This window comes from Arachis hypogaea, chromosome 12 (assembly GCF_003086295.3).
Source record: "Arachis hypogaea cultivar Tifrunner chromosome 12, arahy.Tifrunner.gnm2.J5K5, whole genome shotgun sequence".
NCBI lineage: Eukaryota > Viridiplantae > Streptophyta > Magnoliopsida > Fabales > Fabaceae > Arachis > Arachis hypogaea.
The window spans coordinates 5,475,994-5,496,954 of record NC_092047.1 but is presented as its reverse complement, the minus strand read 5'-3'; the positions used below and the strand labels follow the sequence as shown (position 1 = coordinate 5,496,954).

The 20,961-nt window shown below is 28.6% G+C and overlaps 3 protein-coding genes across 3 annotated transcripts; all 3 read left to right on the top strand.

Annotated features, from left to right (window-relative positions):
• The first annotated feature begins 374 nt into the window (after window positions 1-374).
• On the top strand, window positions 375-3,401 carry LOC112726557 (cytochrome P450 78A3). The gene is made up of 2 exons (XM_025775984.3): window positions 375-1,809; window positions 2,400-3,401. The coding sequence occupies exons 1-2, from the start codon at window positions 760-762 to the stop codon at window positions 3,051-3,053; spliced, it is 1,704 nt and encodes a 567-aa protein (XP_025631769.1). The 5' UTR covers window positions 375-759; the 3' UTR covers window positions 3,054-3,401.
• A 5,895-nt stretch (window positions 3,402-9,296) lies between these two features.
• LOC112726556 (uncharacterized) lies at window positions 9,297-11,130 on the top strand. Its single transcript, XM_025775983.3, has 2 exons — window positions 9,297-10,645; window positions 10,962-11,130. The coding sequence occupies exon 1, from the start codon at window positions 9,492-9,494 to the stop codon at window positions 10,635-10,637; it is 1,146 nt and encodes a 381-aa protein (XP_025631768.1). The 5' UTR covers window positions 9,297-9,491; the 3' UTR covers window positions 10,638-10,645; window positions 10,962-11,130.
• A 7,692-nt stretch (window positions 11,131-18,822) lies between these two features.
• Window positions 18,823-20,656, top strand: LOC112726554 (uncharacterized). Its single transcript, XM_025775982.3, has 2 exons — window positions 18,823-20,171; window positions 20,488-20,656. Exon 1 carries the CDS (start codon window positions 19,018-19,020, stop codon window positions 20,161-20,163), a length of 1,146 nt encoding a protein of 381 aa, XP_025631767.1. The 5' UTR covers window positions 18,823-19,017; the 3' UTR covers window positions 20,164-20,171; window positions 20,488-20,656.
• The last annotated feature ends 305 nt before the right edge of the window (window positions 20,657-20,961 follow it).

The window sequence follows — 20,961 nt, the reverse complement described above, 5'->3', positions numbered from 1 at the left end:
ATTGTGTGTGTTATGACACCAAATAAAACTCTTCATCAAATCGAATATTCCTTTACACAAAGAAAATAAGAAAAGAGAGCCACGCTATACTTAATAAATGAGAAGATTACCAACAACTTTCTTCCTCTATAAGAAAACAAAGCAACAAAAATTAGTTTAAAGCAAAACAAAAGAAAAAATAAAGGGAAAAAAAAGGTGTACGTATAGACCAAAGTAACAATGGCGCGTGCGGGCGAAGCACAACCCAATCTAGGAGCTTACTTTTTCCGAAGATTTCGTCATGCACTCGTGGCGGCGCAGCTCTAACAATGCCTCCTCAAAAACTTAAAAAATTAAAATAAATAAATATATAAAAAATTACCACAAATTTAATTCCATTAATATTTTCATTAATTTAATTAAATAACAATAATTATTAATCATTAGTATTTGTCTTGGGCAAATATACGGTTTCAGAATACTTTAGTAGCACATATTATTTCTTTGCCTAGTAATAACATAAGCATAACGGTTATGAGTTCACCCCTTTATCTTTCTCTTTCTCTCTCTCTCTCTCTCATATCCCTTCAATTCTTCCTCTATATATATTCCATGGTGACCCAACCAAACTCCATCATACTCACAAGTCACACATAACCTTCACTCTCCAAAAAAAAACTCTTCTCTCTTTCTCAAAATCTCTCTAGTAAGTCTCAAACTTTTCAATTTCAAGTTTCAACTTTTCAACCCTAATACTAATACCTTGAATTAGTAGTAACCATGACAAGCCACATTGAGAACCTTTGGGTGTTGGCCTTGGCCTCAAAATGCACACAAGAGAACATTGCATGGTCACTTTTGATCATGGCCATACTCATATGGCTAACCATGTCCTTCTATTACTGGTCTCACCCTGGTGGTCCTGCTTGGGGAAAGTACTATTCCTACTTCTACTACTACCACCGTTACTGCTCTAGTTGGACATCAAAAAAGACATCATTACCGACACAACCTCACCAAGAACAACAACGTTGCTTTTCATCAAACGAGGATAAAAATATGATCCCTGGCCCCAAAGGATACCCTATTATTGGGAGTATGGCCCTTCTGTCTTCCCAACTAGCACACCATCGCATCCTCGCCGCTGCAAAGGCATGCAACGCCACGAGGCTGATGGCGTTCAGTTTGGGAGACACAAGGGCTATAGTCACGTGCCATCCTGATGTGGCACGTGAGATTCTTAATGGGACGGTCTTTGCTGATCGTCCCGTTAAGGAATCAGCTTATAGCCTCATGTTCAACCGGGCCATCGGGTTTGCGGCCCACGGCACTTATTGGCGCACCCTCCGCCGCATCGCCGCCACACACCTTTTCTCACCTAAACAAATTAAGGCCTCGGAGATTCAGAGAGCCGAAATCGCCACAAATATGGCCGCCAGACTCGGCGGTGCTTGCGGTGGCGCCGCCGTCACGGTTCGTGAAGTGCTCAAAACGGCGTCGTTGAGCCACATGATGAGGTTGGTTTTTGGGTATAAGAAAAACTTGGGAATGGAAGGTGAGCTCAGAGGATTAGTGGAAGAAGGATATGATCTATTGGGTACCCTTAACTGGGGGGATCACTTGCCCTTCCTAAGGGACTTTGATTTTCAGAGAATCCGGTTCAGGTGTACGGAACTGGTTCCGAAGGTGAACCGGTTCGTTGGTTCGATCATCGATGAACACCGAACCGACAAGAACAGGAACAGCGCCAACAAGGATTTTGTTGATGTCTTGCTCTCTCTCCAAGGACCCGATAAGTTGTCTGAATCCGACATGATTGCTGTTCTTTGGGTAAGTCAGAAACACTTTTCTTTTTCTTTTAGAATTTTTTTTACTACGTTTAAAATATGTTACACTTTTTAACATTTTGAGAAATTCTGGCGTGTTTACAAATTTAACATTTCATACATACGCAGTTATTATTTTATTTTAGATACACTTAATTAATTTTGAGGCTCAATAATTTTTATTATAAATAGTTATACATATGATGAGTTGGTAAAATTTTTGCAATATTTTATTTATGCGAGACAATACTTCGGAAGGATGAGAAAATATGCTATCAAACTTTATCTATTTTGTCTATACCATATGAGAAATGTCCAGGCAAAATAGTGAGAACTATTAATTTTTGCAAAAAAAAACAAATCTTAGAAGTACTTTTAAATGCATATTTGTGATTTTAATATGTTTTATTGGCCCACACCTTAGTGCAGATAATGCCTAATCATAAAAAGTTTGTTTCTTTCAACAAACATAAATAAAAAACTTTGCTCGATTGGGAGTATTCTGACCAAAATTATTTATCATTCAACGCAAGTTTGAATAATATATTTTAATTTGAAAATGCTGAAGTTTAATTTTTTTTTTCTTTCTTTCAGGAAATGATTTTTAGGGGAACCGACACCGTCTCGGTTTTGATAGAGTGGATACTAGCAAGGATGGTCCTTCATCCAGACGTGCAACGCAAGGTTCAGGATGAGCTGGATATGGTGATTGGCTCACGTGGCACTATAACAGAGGATGACATGGCGGCATTGGTGTACCTCCCGGCTGTGGTAAAGGAAGTTCTAAGGCTTCACCCTCCGGGTCCACTTCTTTCCTGGGCCCGGTTGGCCATAACCGATACCATCGTTGATGGATATCATGTCCCCAAGGGGACTACGGCTATGGTCAACATGTGGGCTATAGCTCGTGACCCGTCTGTATGGAAGGACCCGCTTGAATTTAAGCCCGAGAGGTTCGTTGAGAATGAAGGAGGGGTTGAGTTTTCTGTTCTCGGGTCGGATCTTAGACTTGCTCCTTTTGGGTCTGGTCGACGGGTTTGCCCCGGAAAAACCTTAGGTTTGGCTACTGTGATGTTTTGGGTGGCATCGCTCTTACACAAGTTTGAATGGCTACCTTTAGATGGAATGGACGGTGTTGATCTCTCCGAGGTATTAAGGCTCTCTTGTGAAATGGCTAAGCCTCTCACGGTTAAGGTTTGCCCTAGGCATGTGTCTAATGATATTATTAAGGCTAATTATGAAAATTAGAAAAAAGTATGCTAATCTTAAGTGGGAAAATATTAAGGAGGTAAGAGAAAAAATGAGGAAAAAAAAAAAAAAGAAAAGAATGAAGACAAGAGTTTTAAGGTGAAGCATGTGGCAGGGGTTTGGTGGCAGATATATGGTCTTTTGAATGGAATCAATGGATAATTGATTGAACAAATGAGGATGGGGTTGGCTCTTTTTCTCTATGATGGGTTTTTCAGGTTTTCTACTTTTATTTTTATTTTTAGTTTTGTTTTATTTAACAATTAAGTATCAAGTTGTCCTAGTGTTAAAGGTGGAAGTAGCCTTTGTAAATATTGGTGGAATTAATACAAGTTTTTTTAAGTTTTATCTTTTTTTCTATTGTCATTTTCTTAGCTTAATGCCTTCTACAAATTTATTATCATTAAGTAATAAGACAATTTTTTTTCCTTATAAAGAATTACATAGAAAAATATATAAGTATCAATTATTATAAGGTTAGGACAAAATATTAATGTGAATAAAGCTCACAACTATGATATATATAGTACTCTCTTAACACTATGCAAGCCTTGTGTGGTTCCATCAGTTTACTATTCTTTCACACATATAGAGAAAGCTAACATAATCGCCTACTATTTAGCGATCCATGCTGCCATGTTTTCTTTTATTAGTTATTATATTAGATTCAATAACTTGACAACATATTAGAAAGATGGATAATAATAATAATAATAACAATAATAATAATAATAACTTAATTATTTGATTTATTTAATGAAATTTTTAATAAAAAATGTAAAATAGATATAATATTTTATTCAATTATGAGAGATAGAACAACCTAATTTTGTTACTAATCTTGCTTGAACTAAGAATATCTTATAAGTACTCAGTTCTAATATAAAATTAAAATTTATTCAATTTAATTTGAAGTACTCAGAGATATTTAATAACATTTTTTTAAATTGAATTAAACAAACTCAATTATCATAAATTTGTTTTCAATGAATGGCGAAAAAAAAGGGAGAAAACTATCTGTTTTTAAAGTGTACTGTGGAGGTTGTATAAGTTGTAAACATGTGTTTTTCGTGACAATGAATTATTAGTACAAAGGTTTCATTATATTGTAACCTTTTTTAAAGCTTGAAAAACTTGAAGTCATTTGTTGATTTGGATGCATTTGTATCCCATACAAGTTTGTAATGAATCTATCTTCTTTTATGATTGTCCTCCACTCAGATGTAGTAAAATTATACCAAAAAAAAAAAAGACAAAAAAGAAAAAAACAAGACAAAAAAGAAAAAAAAAAAGTGTTGTCAAATTTATGAATATGTGTTTAAGTATGATTAGTATGTAGAAGATTTAAGTCTTTTGTGGATATTTAATTTAAAAAAATAATAATAGAAAAAAGAAGAGAAAAGACTAAATGGATAAAAGATATTACAAAGATGATCAAGCCAAATCTCTTGTTTGATCCACACTACCTAGAAAGCCAAATTCTTTGCCATGCTTTATTTATTTTATTTATTCTTAGGTGAGACATGCAACTTTATATTTTTGACCAATAATATCAAAATATATATTTTTTTATTAGTACATACATATACAATAATTTGTTCACTTTGTCAATCATTAATCCCAATAACAAAACAAGATAGCTAAGAAATATGATGAAAAGTAATCAAATAAAGTTGAGGCACTTATTGCAAAGTCAAAACATTCTTTTTAGAAAGACTAAAGTATTTTATCTTTATACAACTAAAATTAAATATATTTCAAAATTTAAGTATTCCAAAATTTAAGATTAGACAAAAGATCTGTGTATAAATTTATTAAAAAAAATCATCTCATTTCAAAGAAGTAATGTTTTCCGATAAAATTATTAACAAGGAGATTAATATCATATAAAAAATTTTATTACTTATATATATATTTTAGTGAACTTTTTTCATTAATGATTTTAGATTTTTTTTAAATTATATTCAAATTAAATTTTTATGTATATTTATCACTTATAATATTTAAATTTTTATAAATATTTTTAATAAATTTTTAAATATCAACAAAGATAACACTAAAGAAAGAAACAACAATTTAGCTTTTGCTGGTGTATACTATTATAATTATTTAAACAATTCTTGTCAACCAGTTGACATGCATAATTAACTTTTTTTTTTTTTTTTTTTTTTACTTATGACAAGCACATAACTGTAAAGATGCACAATAAATAAAATATAAAATAAAATATTATTATAGTTAAGGGTATATGCACGTATAAAATTCTCTTAGTAGAAAGCCAAATTGCATGATCCAATATGCTTTTGTTTGCAACTTGGGATGGTCCTTTATCTATCGTGCAAGGACCTGTCAAATTAAATTATTAATTAATTTTTATATATAAAATTTTGAATGATATCGGCAATTTGGCATTATGCAACCACTATTGAGTTGATCTAACATTATTAGATTTTGTGAAATTTTTTCTTTGCGGCTTCAAACACAGTTTTTTTTAAAGGACTATATCTGAAAAAGTAATTATAAAATTTAAATCAAATTAATATACTAATACTTGATTATAGAATTAAAATATTAGTTACAAAGCAAAGCTAAAACTAATAATTACATTAAGAAATCAACTTTTTTATTTAATAAATTATTAAAAATAATAAATGAATAAGGATTAAATATTTGAATTGTTAGAATAGAACAACACAAATTAAAAAATATATATTAATTATTGAAAAAAAAAAATTAAAACTAGTTAGCACTATACAATCACAGATAGAAAACCTTAGCATGATGTGACTCCTCACATACTACATGGTTCCCTAGGCATTCTAGTTTCTTGGCAACTGTGATTGTGACTCTAACGCACACAGACATTGCCATTAATTTAGTGTGGGGCTATATTGGTTTTTCTACTTGTCCTCCTTTCCACCATGACTGTCTATACTATAAGCTCTTTCCTTGTCACAAAAATAGGACCACACATTTTTGTTTAAGATTTAAAATTATTTAGCCAAAGCCAGGATAGATTATTCTATTATGATTGTGATCAGATTTAATTTTTTTTTTATTTTTAATATTTATAAAAAATTTTAAATTATTTACTAAAATAATTCAGTTTTATATTGAGCAAAAATCAAACTCATTTTTTATAAAGGAATTATTTTTTACTAGTTGTGTTAATTATCTTTATAGAATTTGGATCACAATTTTAATACCCTTATTTGTTAGGTTTTCATTTGCAGGGAATGGTATGAATATAGTTGTAACTTCAACTTATCTATGTAAATTGACAAGAGAGTGTTGTACAATAATCTTACTAAGATTTAGTACATATAATTCCCTTTGTTGAGTCATATTTTCTCATTTTGGACAATTCAAATTAATTTCAGGCAGTGACTTTACTCCCATTTGAATGAAAATGGTTATTATCATGATGGCATGATAGGTAAAAAGAATTTATAAATTATGATTGCAAAAGGACATTTACGACATTCTATGAGTACATAGATTGCTATTACCATAGTTGGACGATTAAGTTTTGTTGACTATGGTCTTTAGTTATCCTTTTTTTGTCAATTTATGATTTCTTCCCCCACTTTTTTGTCCCTTCTTTTTTCATGGTTCATTTATATAATAAGGTAGCATAACTTCATTTTCTATATTCATTTTAAACCATATATATTTATAAAATTAAGAGATATAATTAATCTGAATTATAAGATTTTAATTATAAGATTTTTTTCTTTTTTTTTTCGGATACAAAATTTTAAATCCAAGATCTTATTCAAAGAAAATCAAAATGTATATCATTTGAATCTTTTACAATAAATGAAATTTAACTCTAAATATTGTCATTCATTATAACCAAATATTTTTGCCTAACAAACTTCATTTTTCTTCATTTTTATAACCAAATATTCTACATTTCTACCTAGCATATCTCAAATTTGATGAAAAAAAATCATGTATATAAAAGGGATTAAATTTTTATGTCATAAATATATATAAATAAGAATATTTTTTTATTTTTATAATCTTATCAACATTAATATGAAATTGAATTCACAATTGAAAATTTTCAGCTAATTAACAAGGCCGTAACACTAAGAACCAAATAAAACTATTGAATGTCAACAGCCATTCACGATAAGAACTAAGGCTATATAGTTCATACAAAAGTAGCACTTTTATGGAAATTAAATGGGCCCAAACACATTAAACTTGTCATTCCAACATTTTAGGAAACAACATGAGTATTGGGATGACAATCCCAAATTGGTGGACGACGTAGAGAAATATGCCAATGTTTTTGTTCTGTCTATCTTGGGATTTATCTCCTTCCCGTTCTCAAATTTCTTTGATATTTAGAATATGCTATGCACATATGATTGGTTTGGTGTTAAATTCTAAACTTTTATTCAATAAAAATATAAATTTAAAATATCGTCTACACAATTTAAACACAATTTCAAGCGTCCTTAGTATGGTTTAATAAAAATTAATTTTCTAAAATATTAAAATGAATTTAGAATTTAATAAACTAAGAATTTAACAAAAATTAATTAAATTAATCTTGTAAACCATCAAAATAGACTAAATTTATGATAATTAAAGCCAATAAAAATTAATAATACAAATAAAAAATTTACTTAGTACATAAAAGCACCCTATTCAGTGGGTTAGTTAGTACTATAATGATGACTTGGTTGACAAGTAAATTAAAAATATATCAGCATGCATAGAGTTAAACTTAGTGGATGAAATTAAAATTTTGACTAGGAACGGTTAAAAACTCATATCATCAACATCATCAAATGGATACGTATATACCGTACGTATTCACTGATGAGTACTTGTATCTACAAAACACACTTGAAATTACTAACATAAATATTTGTTTATTTATATTAATTGTCACATCAACTTTTTGTTTAAACCATGATGACTAATCCTTGCCTTTCCCCACTCTACTACTTAGATTATTGGTATAGCCGTGAAAGATATATATACGTTTTGCACATGTCATCAGTATTAAACCATTAATTGTGCCCTAATTCATTTCTTGATAGTTTGTTCATGTTTCTAGTCCAACATTGTGGAATTTTTCATACGTTAGTTTTTTCTTTAATTTGCCTCCTTCACTAATCCACTGGTTTACTTAATTTGGTTTCAAAGAATTGAATCAAATGCTCTCTTAATTCATTTTTTTTATTTTTTTGGGTGAATATTCATCTCGACTCCTAATAATTTTTTCGAAAGACTTTGAGATTTTTAATAAAAAAAAATATTATTTTCGAATTTTGATATTTAACTTTGCAGGATGATTAACTTCTTATCGATCTCTTTTCAAAACATATTTATGTGACACGTTAATTACTAATATATCTTCTATTTAATTTTTATAAGTAAAAATAATTTAAAAATTATTAATATTTTTTAGTTTTATACCGTAAATTTAGCTAATATATTTAAAAAAGATAATAAAAAATATAAAAAAAAACTATATAGCATTGATAATTATCCTTAAAAGACAACGAAATTTTCAATAAAAAAGAATTTGTCAATCCTAGTTGACTCTTAATGTATAAATCAACAGTTTAACATGTTATGTATGCTTGTTTTGTTAATACAGAAAAAAAAATATTAATAGAGCAATCTTTTAAAATAATTATCAAAAATTATTTAAAATTTTTTCTCTTATTTTTTCTTTTCTTTTATTTTGCTATAATTATTTATATGGTCTAGTTGAGCTAGCCTACTATACTTGTATGAACTAATTTTATGTATATGTTTTTTTTATGACTTAAAAGTAACGAACAAAAAAATAGAAAAAGAAAAATAAAGAAAGTGCTTAAAAATATAGCAGTTTCGTTAAATACTATTCTTAAACTTTTTTTAAGGTCAACAAAGTTTCACGTAATAATAATGAGATCTCATCAACGTATTTATATTTTTCAAAATCAAATGAATATCAACACATATCAACATATGTATTATTTTCAAGTCATGATATTCCTGATCTTAAGTACTAAAAGATCAACAAAATCAGATTCAATATGAAAATTATTAATAAAATTAAAAGTTTTCACACAATCTATCTTATAAATAATATTTCGGTGACTTAAATTCTAGACTAAGAAATATCCATACTAAATAACAAATAACTCTTCTCACAAAATACTCTTTATGTATATGCCTTTAACATTGATTAACAAAGACAAATATAATATTAAAAGTCAATAGCTACTTAGATCAAAAGGTGAAATTGTGTTAGCAGTGGCTTCAAGTGGTATTGCATCTCTTTTATTGCCTGGAGGCAGAACAGCACACTCTAGGTTTGCAATTCCTCTCACACCAGATGAATATTCCACTTGCAATATCAAACAAGGTACTCCTTTGGCAGAATTAATCATAAGAACAAAGTTAATTATTTGGGATGAAGCTCCTATGATGAATAGATTCTGTTTTGAGGCACTAGATCGAACGATGAGAGATTTGTTACGAGTTAACAATGAATCAAGCTCGGGATTAAGCTTTGGAGGAAAAACAGTTGTTCTAGGTGGAGACTTTAGGCAAATACTTCCAGTGATAACAAAAGGATCTAGGCAGGATATTGTTAATGCATCAATCAATTCATCCTATCTTTGGCAACAATGTAAGCTACTTAGGTTAACACAAAATATGCGTCTAAGAGTTACTAATGGAGATGAAAACATTGAAGATTTAAGGAAATTTGCAAATTGGATTCTTGATGTGGGTGATGGAAAACTAGGAAACTTAGAAGATAGTGCCAGTGTAATCAGTATTCCACCTGAGCTTCTTATAAAGGAATTTGATGATCCAATTGAGGCAATTGTTCAAGCTATCTATGGTGATTACTTAAAAGACTCGACTGATTTTAGTCATCTTCAAGGTCGCGCAATATTAGCTCCAACTACTAACATCGTTGAAGAGGTCAATCACTACATGCTTTCTTTGAACAGTCACGAAATGAAAACATACCTAAGTTGTAACTCAGCTTCCTTTAAAGGTGGTAATAACACGTTTGACAATCTTCACACTCCCGAATTTTTGGCAACTATCAAAACTTCAGGTCTTCCAAATCATGAGCTCAATTTTAAAGAGGGATGCCCTGTAATGCTTATTCGAAATATTGATCATTCAGCAGGACTTTGTAATGGCACAAGATTAGTCATCACTAAATTAGGAGAAAAGATTATTCAAGCAGAGGTGTTATCAGGAGACAACGCTGGTGACAAAGTTCTCATTCCTAGGATGACTTTGACTCCCTCTGATGTAAGATTACCCTTTAAATTTCAACGGAGACAATACCCACTGATACTGTCCTACGCCATGACTATTAATAAAAGTCAAGGACAATCTTTAAATCAGGTTGGATTGCTTCTTAAACACCCTGTCTTCACACATGGGCAGCTTTATGTTGCCGTCTCGCGCGTCACAAGTAAAAATGGTTTGAAGATTGTGATCTCACATGATGATTCAAACAACTCAACTGAAACAAGGAATGTGGTTTATTACGAAGTCTTTAGGAACATTTCATCTCATTCTGAAAATGCATACTCTATTGACTAAATAATCAGGTAACATCAAACCTTCCAGATTACCATATTACAACTATCGTATTCAAATTTACAATCCCATTTCTATATATGTCTTCCTATATCTATATTGTTATCTTAGGTCAACTACATCTAATATTTTCTTCTATCGATAATAACAATTAGCCCTTAATCCTACATTCTATAAAGCTATCTTCATAACTTCACCAATAATTTACGAAAGTAATTGCATATAAAAATTGTCACTTTTCATGTATCCTCTGTTTTTGACATTTCTAACAAAAAAAAAAGTAACCTTTCTCAACATGCTAAAAACTCATTGTTGATATCATTTCAGGGGATGGCCTGTTTACACAACTTCAGAAGTTCATTTTGAGCAAACCATGTATGATCTCTATGTCTATAAATATATTTATCATTTTTAATATTAGGTTCCATATAATGGATTCATTATACCTTTGGAATCACTTGCAAAAACAACTCATCCAACCAACTTCTTTCACAAATATTCATGACAAATATGAAATGCGTCGATAATTGATCAAACACTAACACGCACACAAATATTTTCTTATCATAAATTGTGTCTATTAATACAGCCATAACGACAAACTCATTGTATAAATAATTCCCAATTATGACCTACACATATTGTCTAATCTATTACTCCATTATAATTATATGGCATTAATGCTTTGCAATGTACTACATGGCAAGCTTATCATCTTCAAATTAACCCTAATAAATATTAAAATTAAGTTTCAAACTTTGTTATTCATACTCACACATGTCGATACAAATTTTGCCAATACGAAGCATTACTTCTTCCATGTTTACCGCGCGGAGGCGCGGGTGGACAGCTAGTATAATATTAAAAGTCAATAGCTACTTATTATATATGATTATATTAATTAATCATGGTTAGTGTTTGCTAAACTTGTTCAATTGAGGGTCTTTAATTAATATTAATATTTGAGTGAACGCTTATGATCAAACAAATGCTAATTGGTCAGTCCTTACGTGTAACCATGCTTCTAAGTTGTTTTTCCTATTTGGCTCATGTTTATTAAGACGGTTGAAGAAACTTGATGGAACCCACCATGACAATGATCTAAGAGACAATTAGGCCTTTTCTCCTAATACTGAATTTTGATAAAGACTTTCCAACCATTCATTAAGATATGCATTGAGTAAAGATTTAATTACTCTATAAGTTTATATAATTTCTTTCAATTTTCATTGAAAGTTAAACTATTATTGAGTAAAGTATCGTTTTTGTCCCTAACGTTTGGGGTAAATTCTATTTGTGTCCCTAACGTTTGAATCGTCCTATTTGTATCCTTAACGTTTGTAAAAGTGATTCAATGTTATCCTACTATTAATTATACTAACAAATCAGATTATATTTTTCAATTATTCTCACTTGGATGTATTCATTCTCAATTAGGTCTCACTTGAATGTGTTTGATTTTAATATTATATCCACTATTTGTGTTTAGATTTAATTATGTCCTTAGAAAAGTGAATTATGTAATGTTGTAGGAATTAGTTTCAACTTTTGATGAGCTATTTTTCGAAGTGGATCATCGATTTTATCCCAAACATTTGTATTCTAACTTCAAGAAGAGATTTTTAAAACTCAAACTAAAGCGTTCATGATGTGTAATTGACGGTAGGATAACATTGAATCACTTTTATAAACGTTACGGATACAAATAGGACGATTTAAACGTTAGGGACACAAATAAGATTTACCCCAAACGTTGGGGACAAAAACGATACTTTACTCAATATTATTTTAATTTTTTTATAATTTGGTTAAGTTTTAATTTCATTTTTATGTTAAAAGCGTTTTATTTTTATTTTAAACATTTGATTTTATTTTATTTTTATCCTCTAATTAAAATTAAATTATTTTTAAAAATATATTTGTTTTTTCTATTATTTTTTATTTTTTTCTTTTCTTTTTATAATTTTTTCTCTTAAATCGTTAAAATCACAACTATGATTACTATAATTACAATTTTTTGCACTACCTAATAAAAGATCTAATGGGAATTTCTGAAAAAAAATTTACTAAAGAATTAAAATAAAATAAAATAAAATATTTAAAATAAAAATAAAATATTTTAAATATTAAAGACAGAATTAAAATTTAATACTAATATTATAAACTAAAATAATATTTTATTCATTTTAAAGTCTCTCTATAGTTTATGATGGAGTCACTTCTCTCTGTTGCACACCATTTTTTGAAGTCGCGGTAGTTTAAAATTTTTAAATTAAATCTTTTTTTTATCGAAGATATTGAGACTCAAACTCGCAACCTCTTAATTGAGTATGAGGAGACTATGTCATTTGAACTATTGTTTTTTGGCTTTTAAATTAAATTCTTATTATTTAATATTTTTTTTAATTTATAAATTATGTGATAAACTTTTTAAATTGTACGCAAATTTTTAGAAAAAAAAACAATTATTTATTATCCTGTGGTATACGTGTTTAATTACAAAAGTTTTAAATTAAAGAGACCTATTGAAAAATATTTTTATATATATTGTAGAAAAAACTGGTCAATGTTTTAGGATCATATATTGCGATTTTATGTAACCGAAAATAATGTTTTGCATGCACAACACATAGGAATCTGATATATAGATATCTATTAATAATTTTTATTAAAAAAATTAGCACCTAATTAAGTCATTACATGACCACTTCCCTAAAGTAGGCTTGCCCCGCATCTTACTAGATAGAGACACTGACCCAAGAGCAAATCCAAGCACAAGGAACAAAAGGATAACATGTTATGCACTACGGATACGAATACGATACGATAAGAGATACACAAATAAATAAATTTTAAATTTGTATAAAATATATAGACATATTATATATATAAAATATAAATTAATTTTTAATTTTTTAAAAAAAATTTAATTATATAAAATATTTAAAATATTTTTTATTTTAATAATAATATATATTATTTTTAAATTTATTTCAAAAATATATATTAAAAATAAAATTACAATAATTTATGAAAGTGTTCGTGTCTCTTAGGTAATATCCCTTGTTTGGATAAGTGTGCTCAAACTATAATGTTTTCCATTATTATTATTCCAATGGGGGCTCACATATTACAAGTCCATTTCAATCTGATATCGCACATCTAGATGGATGCTTATTTTTGCTTGCATATGCTATAGTTGTTTGATACTTATACCTGTGGCAGTTGTTTTGCCTTAATTTAATGAAAATAATATTCACAAATTAATATATCGATTTTGTTACGAATTTAATTAGCGGGTATAGCTAACTAGAACCGATTAATTTTAAAATAGAAGGTTTGTTATAAAAAAAAAAAAAAACCTCACTACTCTTAATTTTTCAAATTTTTTAAATTAAAAATACAAAAAATTAGTTTGAGTTGGTTCATGATATAGTTAGTTTTTTAGATTTTTTCTTAATATATATATCTTTGTGTGCAACAAAATTTATCAATTCAACAGTTGAATTTTAACATGATCTTATATTATATAAAGATCAATCCAAGAAAGTTTCAAAAATTTAAAATTAATTTGATATATCATCATAATACTTTATTTTGTAAAAAACTAAGGAACACGACTATATATATATATATTTGTGTGTTTGAGGACACCATGATAATATCAATGAATCTTTATGTTGGGGATTTGAGGCTAATAAGCTAATTAAGGACCACTCATTTACAGGATTGTGACATTGACATGTTACAATTTATATATATTTCATTTGGATTAGCTACAAAGTTCTTTGAGTGGTTGGGGAAGTACGTATAAATGTATATCTCAAAGTACACATATGATTAAAAAGATTGTTATTTACGTATAAAGTATAGTAGCAAGGTTTATCTAGTGCAATTTTTAATTAAGACAATTTCTATATATGTATACTGATAATGTTTCGATTGCGACCTTGAGGTTGGTAAAAGTGGTAGGTAGTTTGGTTCTTTAATAAGAAGTTTTAGGTTTTAGTTATAAAAATAGGAAATAAATTTTATTAGGAACTTAAGCACTTAACCCTTCTTTACAGGATATCAGCTAGGTTGGATTGGATTGTTTTTAGTTAATTTAGTTTTTAATAATAGAACTAATCATATGCCAGTAATTTAATAAATAGAAAAGAAAAGAAAAATAGAAACAAAAAAAAAAGCCTTTGAATTTTGCCCATGTGCAATTTAAATAAATCACAAACATTTAAACTGTACAATTCAACTCTCCAAAACGAAGTTAATATTCAATTTGGTCTCTAAATTTGCACACAAGTCTTAATTTAGTCTTTAAAGTTTTAATTACCTCTATTTAGTCCCCAAAATTTTATAAATATGTCTCATATTAGTTCCTGAGATAATTTTTAGTTCAAAAATATTAATGGAACGTTGAAATGGATAATCAAATGCCACACTGAAACTTATAAAATGATATCATTTTGATTTTGGCATTCAAATAACTTAAAAATGATGTTGCATCACTTGTTTTGTTAGGTAAAGTTTCAATAAACACCAATTATGATGTTGTTTTTGAGTTATTTGAAATGACATTATTTTACAGAGTTGTTAGAATAGAACAAGGATTAAATATTTGAATTGTTAGAATAGAACAACACAAATTAAAAAATATATATTAATTATTGAAAAAAAAAAATTAAAACTAGTTAGCACTATACAATCACAGATAGAAAACCTTAGCATGATGTGACTCCTCACATACTACATGGTTCCCTAGGCATTCTAGTTTCTTGGCAACTGTGATTGTGACTCTAACGCACACAGACATTGCCATTAATTTAGTGTGGGGCTATATTGGTTTTTCTACTTGTCCTCCTTTCCACCATGACTGTCTATACTATAAGCTCTTTCCTTGTCACAAAAATAGGACCACACATTTTTGTTTAAGATTTAAAATTATTTAGCCAAAGCCAGGATAGATTATTCTATTATGATTGTGATCAGATTTAATTTTTTTTTTATTTTTAATATTTATAAAAAATTTTAAATTATTTACTAAAATAATTCAGTTTTATATTGAGCAAAAATCAAACTCATTTTTTATAAAGGAATTATTTTTTACTAGTTGTGTTAATTATCTTTATAGAATTTGGATCACAATTTTAATACCCTTATTTGTTAGGTTTTCATTTGCAGGGAATGGTATGAATATAGTTGTAACTTCAACTTATCTATGTAAATTGACAAGAGAGTGTTGTACAATAATCTTACTAAGATTTAGTACATATAATTCCCTTTGTTGAGTCATATTTTCTCATTTTGGACAATTCAAATTAATTTCAGGCAGTGACTTTACTCCCATTTGAATGAAAATGGTTATTATCATGATGGCATGATAGGTAAAAAGAATTTATAAATTATGATTGCAAAAGGACATTTACGACATTCTATGAGTACATAGATTGCTATTACCATAGTTGGACGATTAAGTTTTGTTGACTATGGTCTTTAGTTATCCTTTTTTTGTCAATTTATGATTTCTTCCCCCACTTTTTTGTCCCTTCTTTTTTCATGGTTCATTTATATAATAAGGTAGCATAACTTCATTTTCTATATTCATTTTAAACCATATATATTTATAAAATTAAGAGATATAATTAATCTGAATTATAAGATTTTAATTATAAGATTTTTTTCTTTTTTTTTTCGGATACAAAATTTTAAATCCAAGATCTTATTCAAAGAAAATCAAAATGTATATCATTTGAATCTTTTACAATAAATGAAATTTAACTCTAAATATTGTCATTCATTATAACCAAATATTTTTGCCTAACAAACTTCATTTTTCTTCATTTTTATAACCAAATATTCTACATTTCTACCTAGCATATCTCAAATTTGATGAAAAAAAATCATGTATATAAAAGGGATTAAATTTTTATGTCATAAATATATATAAATAAGAATATTTTTTTATTTTTATAATCTTATCAACATTAATATGAAATTGAATTCACAATTGAAAATTTTCAGCTAATTAACAAGGCCGTAACACTAAGAACCAAATAAAACTATTGAATGTCAACAGCCATTCACGATAAGAACTAAGGCTATATAGTTCATACAAAAGTAGCACTTTTATGGAAATTAAATGGGCCCAAACACATTAAACTTGTCATTCCAACATTTTAGGAAACAACATGAGTATTGGGATGACAATCCCAAATTGGTGGACGACGTAGAGAAATATGCCAATGTTTTTGTTCTGTCTATCTTGGGATTTATCTCCTTCCCGTTCTCAAATTTCTTTGATATTTAGAATATGCTATGCACATATGATTGGTTTGGTGTTAAATTCTAAACTTTTATTCAATAAAAATATAAATTTAAAATATCGTCTACACAATTTAAACACAATTTCAAGCGTCCTTAGTATGGTTTAATAAAAATTAATTTTCTAAAATATTAAAATGAATTTAGAATTTAATAAACTAAGAATTTAACAAAAATTAATTAAATTAATCTTGTAAACCATCAAAATAGACTAAATTTATGATAATTAAAGCCAATAAAAATTAATAATACAAATAAAAAATTTACTTAGTACATAAAAGCACCCTATTCAGTGGGTTAGTTAGTACTATAATGATGACTTGGTTGACAAGTAAATTAAAAATATATCAGCATGCATAGAGTTAAACTTAGTGGATGAAATTAAAATTTTGACTAGGAACGGTTAAAAACTCATATCATCAACATCATCAAATGGATACGTATATACCGTACGTATTCACTGATGAGTACTTGTATCTACAAAACACACTTGAAATTACTAACATAAATATTTGTTTATTTATATTAATTGTCACATCAACTTTTTGTTTAAACCATGATGACTAATCCTTGCCTTTCCCCACTCTACTACTTAGATTATTGGTATAGCCGTGAAAGATATATATACGTTTTGCACATGTCATCAGTATTAAACCATTAATTGTGCCCTAATTCATTTCTTGATAGTTTGTTCATGTTTCTAGTCCAACATTGTGGAATTTTTCATACGTTAGTTTTTTCTTTAATTTGCCTCCTTCACTAATCCACTGGTTTACTTAATTTGGTTTCAAAGAATTGAATCAAATGCTCTCTTAATTCATTTTTTTTATTTTTTTGGGTGAATATTCATCTCGACTCCTAATAATTTTTTCGAAAGACTTTGAGATTTTTAATAAAAAAAAATATTATTTTCGAATTTTGATATTTAACTTTGCAGGATGATTAACTTCTTATCGATCTCTTTTCAAAACATATTTATGTGACACGTTAATTACTAATATATCTTCTATTTAATTTTTATAAGTAAAAATAATTTAAAAATTATTAATATTTTTTAGTTTTATACCGTAAATTTAGCTAATATATTTAAAAAAGATAATAAAAAATATAAAAAAAAACTATATAGCATTGATAATTATCCTTAAAAGACAACGAAATTTTCAATAAAAAAGAATTTGTCAATCCTAGTTGACTCTTAATGTATAAATCAACAGTTTAACATGTTATGTATGCTTGTTTTGTTAATACAGAAAAAAAAATATTAATAGAGCAATCTTTTAAAATAATTATCAAAAATTATTTAAAATTTTTTCTCTTATTTTTTCTTTTCTTTTATTTTGCTATAATTATTTATATGGTCTAGTTGAGCTAGCCTACTATACTTGTATGAACTAATTTTATGTATATGTTTTTTTTATGACTTAAAAGTAACGAACAAAAAAATAGAAAAAGAAAAATAAAGAAAGTGCTTAAAAATATAGCAGTTTCGTTAAATACTATTCTTAAACTTTTTTTAAGGTCAACAAAGTTTCACGTAATAATAATGAGATCTCATCAACGTATTTATATTTTTCAAAATCAAATGAATATCAACACATATCAACATATGTATTATTTTCAAGTCATGATATTCCTGATCTTAAGTACTAAAAGATCAACAAAATCAGATTCAATATGAAAATTATTAATAAAATTAAAAGTTTTCACACAATCTATCTTATAAATAATATTTCGGTGACTTAAATTCTAGACTAAGAAATATCCATACTAAATAACAAATAACTCTTCTCACAAAATACTCTTTATGTATATGCCTTTAACATTGATTAACAAAGACAAATATAATATTAAAAGTCAATAGCTACTTAGATCAAAAGGTGAAATTGTGTTAGCAGTGGCTTCAAGTGGTATTGCATCTCTTTTATTGCCTGGAGGCAGAACAGCACACTCTAGGTTTGCAATTCCTCTCACACCAGATGAATATTCCACTTGCAATATCAAACAAGGTACTCCTTTGGCAGAATTAATCATAAGAACAAAGTTAATTATTTGGGATGAAGCTCCTATGATGAATAGATTCTGTTTTGAGGCACTAGATCGAACGATGAGAGATTTGTTACGAGTTAACAATGAATCAAGCTCGGGATTAAGCTTTGGAGGAAAAACAGTTGTTCTAGGTGGAGACTTTAGGCAAATACTTCCAGTGATAACAAAAGGATCTAGGCAGGATATTGTTAATGCATCAATCAATTCATCCTATCTTTGGCAACAATGTAAGCTACTTAGGTTAACACAAAATATGCGTCTAAGAGTTACTAATGGAGATGAAAACATTGAAGATTTAAGGAAATTTGCAAATTGGATTCTTGATGTGGGTGATGGAAAACTAGGAAACTTAGAAGATAGTGCCAGTGTAATCAGTATTCCACCTGAGCTTCTTATAAAGGAATTTGATGATCCAATTGAGGCAATTGTTCAAGCTATCTATGGTGATTACTTAAAAGACTCGACTGATTTTAGTCATCTTCAAGGTCGCGCAATATTAGCTCCAACTACTAACATCGTTGAAGAGGTCAATCACTACATGCTTTCTTTGAACAGTCACGAAATGAAAACATACCTAAGTTGTAACTCAGCTTCCTTTAAAGGTGGTAATAACACGTTTGACAATCTTCACACTCCCGAATTTTTGGCAACTATCAAAACTTCAGGTCTTCCAAATCATGAGCTCAATTTTAAAGAGGGATGCCCTGTAATGCTTATTCGAAATATTGATCATTCAGCAGGACTTTGTAATGGCACAAGATTAGTCATCACTAAATTAGGAGAAAAGATTATTCAAGCAGAGGTGTTATCAGGAGACAACGCTGGTGACAAAGTTCTCATTCCTAGGATGACTTTGACTCCCTCTGATGTAAGATTACCCTTTAAATTTCAACGGAGACAATACCCACTGATACTGTCCTACGCCATGACTATTAATAAAAGTCAAGGACAATCTTTAAATCAGGTTGGATTGCTTCTTAAACACCCTGTCTTCACACATGGGCAGCTTTATGTTGCCGTCTCGCGCGTCACAAGTAAAAATGGTTTGAAGATTGTGATCTCACATGATGATTCAAACAACTCAACTGAAACAAGGAATGTGGTTTATTACGAAGTCTTTAGGAACATTTCATCTCATTCTGAAAATGCATACTCTATTGACTAAATAATCAGGTAACATCAAACCTTCCAGATTACCATATTACAACTATCGTATTCAAATTTACAATCCCATTTCTATATATGTCTTCCTATATCTATATTGTTATCTTAGGTCAACTACATCTAATATTTTCTTCTATCGATAATAACAATTAGCCCTTAATCCTACATTCTATAAAGCTATCTTCATAACTTCACCAATAATTTACGAAAGTAATTGCATATAAAAATTGTCACTTTTCATGTATCCTCTGTTTTTGACATTTCTAACAAAAAAAAAAGTAACCTTTCTCAACATGCTAAAAACTCATTGTTGATATCATTTCAGGGGATGGCCTGTTTACACAACTTCAGAAGTTCATTTTGAGCAAACCATGTATGATCTCTATGTCTATAAATATATTTATCATTTTTAATATTAGGTTCCATATAATGGATTCATTATACCTTTGGAATCACTTGCAAAAACAACTCATCCAACCAACTTCTTTCACAAATATTCATGACAAATATGAAATGCGTCGATAATTGATCAAACACTAACACGCACACAAATATTTTCTTATCATAAATTGTGTCTATTAATACAGCCATAACGACAAACTCATTGTATAAATAATTCCCAATTATGACCTACACATATTGTCTAATCTATTACTCCATTATAATTATATGGCATTAATGCTTTGCAATGTACTACATCGCAAGCTTATCATCTTCAAATTAACCCTAATAAATATTAAAATTAAGTTTCAAACTTTGTTATTCATACTCACACATGTCGATACAAATTTTGCCAATA

Coding starts and splice junctions, on each gene's coding strand:
- LOC112726557 (XM_025775984.3), top strand. CDS start 760: ATGACAAGCCACATTGAGAACCTTTGGGTGTTGGCCTTGGCCTCAAAA. Junction 1,810..2,399: donor ACATGATTGCTGTTCTTTGG/GTAAGTCAGAAA, acceptor TCTTTCTTTCAG/GAAATGATTTTTAGGGGAAC.
- LOC112726556 (XM_025775983.3), top strand. CDS start 9,492: ATGATGAATAGATTCTGTTTTGAGGCACTAGATCGAACGATGAGAGAT.
- LOC112726554 (XM_025775982.3), top strand. CDS start 19,018: ATGATGAATAGATTCTGTTTTGAGGCACTAGATCGAACGATGAGAGAT.